This window comes from Haliaeetus leucocephalus, unplaced genomic scaffold (genome assembly GCF_000737465.1).
Source record: "Haliaeetus leucocephalus isolate CR32 unplaced genomic scaffold, Haliaeetus_leucocephalus-4.0 Scaffold656, whole genome shotgun sequence".
In the NCBI taxonomy this organism is placed as follows: domain Eukaryota; kingdom Metazoa; phylum Chordata; class Aves; order Accipitriformes; family Accipitridae; genus Haliaeetus; species Haliaeetus leucocephalus.
This window is the reverse complement of record NW_010973092.1, coordinates 9,900,889-9,907,933: the sequence shown is the minus strand read 5'-3', so window position 1 is coordinate 9,907,933 and position 7,045 is coordinate 9,900,889. Positions and strand designations below refer to the sequence as shown.

Here is a 7,045-nt window from a genome sequence, read left to right as displayed (position 1 = left end):
CCTTTGGCATCCACTTGCTGTCAGTCACATGTCAAGTCAGGAATAAAAATTGGCAACTAGCTGTAGATTTCCCAGTCATGTAGCAGGATTTGTGGAGCTGAATTTGCAGTTCAGTTCTTGGCTTCAGCTGTCACTCTGTGTACCTCCAGTGATGAGCATTCATGCCATAGTGGGGCATTAGAGTTGTCAGATATCCAGAGCTTACAGAAATAACTTCATTTTTTAAATGGACTGTCTCTTTTGGTATGAATAATCAGACCCAACAATGTACAAAATGCTTGACATGTACCGGGAGCCCAGTAGTCTCTGACACATGAAAATTTTTTGAATATTTCAGACTCCATTTAATGCTTCTCCAGAGTTTTGCAGAACAGTAAGTGATGAGCTCTATAATTAAGCCACACACTTCCTCTCTTTGATTATGCTTTAATCCTATTTGTTTTAACAGAGATCGTGAAAGCCATTGATCAAATACCTCTCAAGGACCTCAATATAATCTAAAAGGAAACTAAATGTTAACAGGGAACAAGGCTTTAAACTTTGCTGTTGATAGTTATTCCCAAGGCTCAATTACAATTTGGAAATACAAGTAGGTCAAAACTGCCTTCCCTATCAAAAAGGAGAAATGAAAATTAGCAGAGGTGTTTTCCTCTGAATTTACAAGCAATAAATACATTATTTTGGGGCTAAGCAGAAAAGTAGCTATTTATCCTTGCAGTTATACTGAGTTCTGGTAGTTTGGTACAGAATTATATTGTATATATAGCCCAGAAGAGTCATGTAGTACAAACGTGAGAGCTGTGCTGCTTTGGCCAAAGTTCCACCCAGCAGTGGTTAAAGGGGAGTGTGCAGGCTTGGCCACTATGTGTGACCTGCTCTCATCTTCCTGAGCACCTGCAGTTCTTGTATTAAGGATATTAGACCTTCCCAGTCTATTGCCTTTAGCATCTGACTATGGACTTGTTCATGAAGTTGTCTAACTCCTTTCTGAACCTGCTGATGCCACCTGCCTCCGCAACAAACTGCAGGAGACTGCTACCTGCTGCTCTTAACAATTTTAAGCCACTCCTACTTGTATGAGTGACCCCTCATTCTAGTATTGTGGGATTTGGTGAACATCAGTTTTGCGCTTGCCTTTTTTGCAGCTTCACCATTCTATAAATCTCAATCATGTCTTAGCCAAGTAAATCACTGCAGCATTTTTAGAAGATAGCCAGTAAAATACACAGGCTTCTTTTGCAAAACAAAAAAACCCCAACAAATAAGAAAATTCAAATTGCAAGACTAGTCTTCAAACATAAAATATAAGGGAAACAACATTAGTCATAAAAGACATAATGATTTGTCAGCAACAGCTATGTGTTACCATCACATTGAGATCACACTCTCATGTATTCCAGTTCAGCTTATAAAATATTTGAAAGGGGACTGCAGATCAGCAAATACTTTGAAATTCTGGGATGAAATCCCAGTGTTGCTGAAATAAAAAATTAGATTTTTTTTTTTAAAATGTTCCTTGTATAAAGCAAAAGAAAGGGGTATTGCTTGTTCACTATGAAACTTCTGTTTGTATGCCAACTTTGAGCAAAAAGATATGGGCACATGTTTAAATATATTCCCTTGGTTCGGTTTTCTCTATCTGGCTAGCATAACAAACACTACAGGTGATTCAAGTGTAATGCCTTGACTTCTTTCAATTGTTTAAATTGAAAGGTATTCTAGTACATTGTATACCAGTCCTGTATTTCAGTATCTATGCTAGTGCAGCCTTTCTAGGTAAAGGATCACCATTCTAACCTCAGGGACTGTATCTGCACTGTATGTACATGAGTGAGTCAGCCTTCTAGTTCAGAAATCAGCTCCAGGAGACAAAACTTCAGAAATTTACCCTCCATACTTACCTAAAACAAAGACTTTTATGCATCAGGTTTCTGGTTTACCAGTTTAAAACACAGCTTGGGCTGGCACTAAACCACAAAGAGCAGCAGACAAGAAACTGTATATTTTCTGACAGGTCACTGAGCCGGAGCCTAACACGCTCATCTTAACAGCTCATTTGTGTCTGCTGTCCTGACATTCTGACATTTGCTGTCAAGGTTCCTTTCCCAGGCAGCTAGGTGCTTCACTATTCAACACCACTGCCCTAATCTGCAGCAGCACATACCAGTCTCTTACTTAACTACTGATGCAAAATCAGTGTCTCTGGAATCCAAAGAAACACCCCAAAAAACAAAATTAAGATTATCAATGGCTTCTCTATTATGCAAACTAGATATTTAAGACAGCACAGGACACAAATTATGAAAAAGGTATTTATTATTTACACAACTGCTATAGTTCCTTAAGAACAATATATACCATTTTTATTTGAAAGGGTCAGTCTTCTTTCAAATACATGAACTGCATAATGCACAAGTGTTGGTAATGCCAAACAGCAGTCACATCACACTTCTATAGTGCAGGCATAAGCAGAGCAAGTAAATGATATTTTTAAGAACAGTATGGCTGAATATTGTATTTAAACACAGTGTTTGCACTTTGACAAGATTTAGCTAGAAGAGAACAAGGGTTTTGTTCATGCTTTGTTAGGAATGTGACTTTCCCATCTGAGGTTTAAACCCTTTATCTGACATACGAGAATTTTTCAGGCAGACTGCTTTTCACTTACCAAATAAGAGTGGGTTTTTCTCCCTCAAACTTCAATCATTTGTTTTCCAGTAAACACTGCTTTATAGTACAAGTTCACACACTGGGGTAAATTGGCCACAGAGGTGGTACTTTCCCGTCTTGCACAGAGAAACACTGACATACTAATACATACCAAACTTAGACAACTTGTAATTTATAGACTTAAATACTGGAATGGGTGAGGGAGACTGTTTCTAAAGATGGAGGGAATAGAGGACTTATACAATTCATACACTGCCAAGATTGGCTTCTTACTCAACTTTTTTGGTCTAAATATTTTTTTCTAGTTTCAGAATGGTTTTGGTCTTTAATGGTTATGGTTGTACTTCGGCAGCAAAGGAGAGGAAAGTATTTTAAGTAGTAACACCAGAACTGAATGCAAGAAAAAGTAACTGACTTGTTTCTCCCACTTTGAGCTTATTGCTGTGATCTTTTAAAAAACCCACAACCAACCCACTGGAAGACCAAGTATAGCAGTCATTCTGGCATTGGATCCAGTGTCCAGCACTATTATACTCTAGCGTAAAAGCAAGAAAAAGTCCAATGATCTTAGTTATGTTCCCTTCAATTCAGTGCCACACAATTTTATTAGCGTTATTGTCCTTGCTTCTTTGAAAGATACCTGAAAGAAACAAAAGTACAGTTTTTCACAAAATAAGAGGTAGGCACAAATATATCCAGTACCTTTTACAAACTCGAAGTATGAATCTGCTTTCTTTTCTCACTGCCAATCCCCCTACTGAATACCAAAATCAGAAATGCGATCAATACTACTCATGATTTTATTTGATTTCAACATTCTTTCAATTCCATGATAGGTTATCTCGCAGTAATTCAAAGTCATGTACTTAGTTAGACTCCATTAGGTTTTTAAACAAAAGGGAGGAAAGAAATGGAAACATGTTTTATTCCTGAGAGGTTGAAAATAACATCAATGGGAAAAGTAGCTATTATATCCTTTAAGATAAAAAGGCCCATTACATATGGCACTCTTTGAAATAAACTCAAGACTTTAATGAACAGTCATCCAGCATAACCTGAAAAGAACAGCCTTCCACTAGCTTCTTTAGAGAATCTGAGTTACTTTAAAATGCTTGTTTTCTGATCTCATAGCTCTCTTAGGAGTACAGCTGGAGCAATCTGGCTATGTGGTGACACTGAAGTTTTTGCAAATACGCTAGGAAAAAAAATCCAAACAATTTAACTGGCAGTGTGAAATAGTCAGTGAATTTCACTGCTTTTAAAGTTTAACATTTGACTTTCTGTTCTAATGGGAAACAAGAAAGAAAATTGTATCGAGTTTGCAAGGCTGTTCTTTTAAGCACTGAATGAGTGTTTTTCAAGTCACATACTGCACACACTTTTTTTCACATGTATTGAAACTTCAGGCTGTTGTATATTAAGAAGAATTTTGCCCCAAAACTTCAGCTAATCATTCTCTAGCAAGAATTAAGATGCTAACTGGTGCCCTAAGCATTTGTAAAAAATCTCTCTCATAACACAGTAACTTACATTTCAGAGCCAATGAATACCATAATAGCACACAACCTGTATAGCGCCCGAGAACCACACTAACACCCCAAACATCTTAAGTAACCGCCAGAAAAGTTGCCTCGTAGCAAAGGACCTGAGATGTGAACTGACAGCCTAACTTTGTAGGGTGGAAAGAGAGAGATTTCCAGGGACCAGGTTCCTTCAAAAATTCTTTTCCCTTTAGAAAGCTTAATTACTTCACTGAAAACAATCGGCAGCCCTGAAAACTGGAGAAGTATGAAAAAAAAGTCCATTCTGTCAAAATCTCATCATTTTAGGGAAGAAGCCCAAACACAATAGCCTTATTAAAATTCTGCTCAAACTAAAGGACCTTCATAACTGTAAGTGATGTCAAAGTTCATCAGCTCAGTTGTTTCCGGTCTTTGTACAAACAACCTCAGGCAAAATACAGTGGGGTCATGGACAGCAGGAAGAAAGAATTTTTACTTTGTTCTTACCTTTCCCAATGTTTGTGATTCAGCTCCAAAAAGTCATCTAATTTTGCTATTTCTTTGAGGTATTGTGTGAGCTTTAGAAGCTCCTTGTCTTTATCCCGATTTAAGTGTGCTTTCATAAAAGGCCTTATCTGTACAAAATAAACAAACTGGGTATAACCATTTGCTCAAAGTAAGAAATATGCTTCTGATTCTCTATCATTTACAACAATTAAAATATATTTTCAGTACTATGCCAAGTTATAACTCCTCTTAGGCAAGAGGAAGAAAAACCCTTTCCATTAGTGGCCACATCCAATTTGTCTTGTTATTCATGCAAACTGAACTGTAGGGTTTTTGCCTTGCATGCCCACCAGGAAGAAATTTGTTTTGTCTTGAATTTCTTCAAGCCTTCCCCTCCCAGTTAGACAGAATGATAAAATGATCTGGAATGAATGGCCACATTTTCTAATATGACTTCATAGATATTTTTGCAGGAGGCATAAGGGGTTTTCAGCTCTGCTGTATGAGTTGTGTGGCATCACTGGAACCAGATGCTTTTTTTTCCAACAAAAAGCGTTTGACTATAATCATAGCTTCTGTGAAAAGAGGTGTCAGAAATAAAGCTTATCTGATAACTGCTTTAAGCTTGGAATACATTATACCTATGTCTTGTTTTAGTGATTCAACATTCTTGTCTGCAGCTCTGTCAACAACATTTTGACAAACATCTTTCAAATCTGAGCTAGAGGGAGCTCTCTGGATAATCCTCTCCTAGCAAGATCTTTGCTATTCCTGATTCTCCTAACACTCTACAGTTAACATCAGCTTGCTAGATCTCATCAATTACTATCCTCTTCACATCATGGATACTTTCAAAGAAACATAATTTTGGATTTCTGCACTTGAAAACATCATCTTTTTTTTGTTGTTGTTAACAGGAAATTTTTGAGGGTACTTTTAGTACCATACTGCCGTACCATCATATTTAAGTAGAAATTTAAGCTGCATTCTTCTTATTCAGAACCAGCACTGATAATGGAGCACGAACTGATTGACAATTTTAGAAAGTGAAATATTTGTTGTTCTGCAGTCAAAATGGCTCAAGGTATTAATTATTTCCCAGAACAGAATGCTTGCTATTACACTGGCATACTACCATGAAGTACAGCCACTTGTTATTTGATTTATTTTCTGAATATAACCACTCTTGAGATTGAACATCACATATTTCAATGGTGCCTGTCACCAGTGCCCAGCTTGATTATGGCTCACAGGTATAAATTAAGCAGAAATCACAATTTCATTGATTTTGGTAGTCTTTTAAAAGCTCACTTAATAGTGAAACAAAGCTTATTTAATACTACTATTAGGGAAATATTAGTCAAGACAAATGGCAATCTAAATAAAAAAAATATAATAGAAATACGCATCTTTGCTAGGTAAGAATAGCCTTTCCTTATGATACAGTGAAGTATCAGAAGTATGAGAAAGTACCACTTGAAGTATAAGAAAAAGTAGTAATAAATGAAAATTCCAGGTAAAATTACCTTGAGTCCGTTTTGTGGATTCATTAGGAAGTTTCGGCCAATATCATCAAACATAATAGTATTTTTTTTGCTGTAATATTCTGAAAATTTTCCCCAGATAACACCAAGAGGCTTCACCTGCAAAAATAACACATACAAGGTACCTGAGGTAAATCAGGTCACGTGCAGAAGATGAAAATACCAGTCTATAGGAACTTGAGTCCAAACTTGAATGGACACTCGTATTCTTTTGCTGAAAAATTAGTGGGTAGGTGGGCTTTAATAAGGGAAGAGATGTGAAATAGTATAACATACTAATACTCCTCACACTAAAGAAAACCTTTCTGTTGACACTAAATTTTCTTGCAGCAGTTATCTATTATTTGATTTGAAAGCAGTGTCATCCAAATGCACTACTCAAAACATCAATATAGAGAATTTCAGTATAAAAAAAAAAAATAAATTTATGCTTCCAAGGTTCTTAGCGTTTTCTTGCATGAAAACTCCAGCACAACTTTATTGTTGAATAGTTCAAAGGGGTATGATAACATGTCAGTTGAATGTAGAAAAAGATCAGGAAAAAATAGGTACTTACATCTATTAGTCCTCTTCTAGGAGTGTGCACTGTTATCATGGCAGCACTGTCCAACATGAAAGTTATCTTGTAGTTTGCATTGGTACTCACTCCAAGCTCCTGCATCACAAAGATTTATTATTAAAGCTTCTAATTATGACAGTTTTACTGCTGTACAACTGAAACCACAATTATAATACACTGTTTGTCAAAGGGTGAGCTGCTGAGGATTACCAGAGACACACTAATAATAAATATCGGGGGGGGGGGGGGGCGGTTTTTTTTTT

At 36.6% G+C, this 7,045-nt stretch overlaps 1 protein-coding gene across 3 annotated transcripts in view; it reads right to left on the bottom strand.

The window, feature by feature from the left end:
• Positions 1-2,298: 2,298 nt before the first annotated feature.
• The window catches only part of UBLCP1 (ubiquitin-like domain containing CTD phosphatase 1), a 13,156-nt gene continuing 8,409 nt past the window's right edge, over positions 2,299-7,045 (bottom strand). For all 3 annotated transcript variants that reach the window (XM_010579003.1, XM_010579004.1, XM_010579005.1), the window contains exons 8-11: positions 6,780-6,878; positions 6,206-6,322; positions 4,680-4,807; positions 2,299-3,310 (exon numbers count right to left, since the gene is read on the bottom strand). In XM_010579003.1, coding sequence (XP_010577305.1) covers positions 3,283-3,310; positions 4,680-4,807; positions 6,206-6,322; positions 6,780-6,878 — 372 coding nt within the window. In that variant the 3' untranslated portion in view covers positions 2,299-3,282. The remainder of the gene's footprint in view (positions 3,311-4,679; positions 4,808-6,205; positions 6,323-6,779; positions 6,879-7,045) is intronic.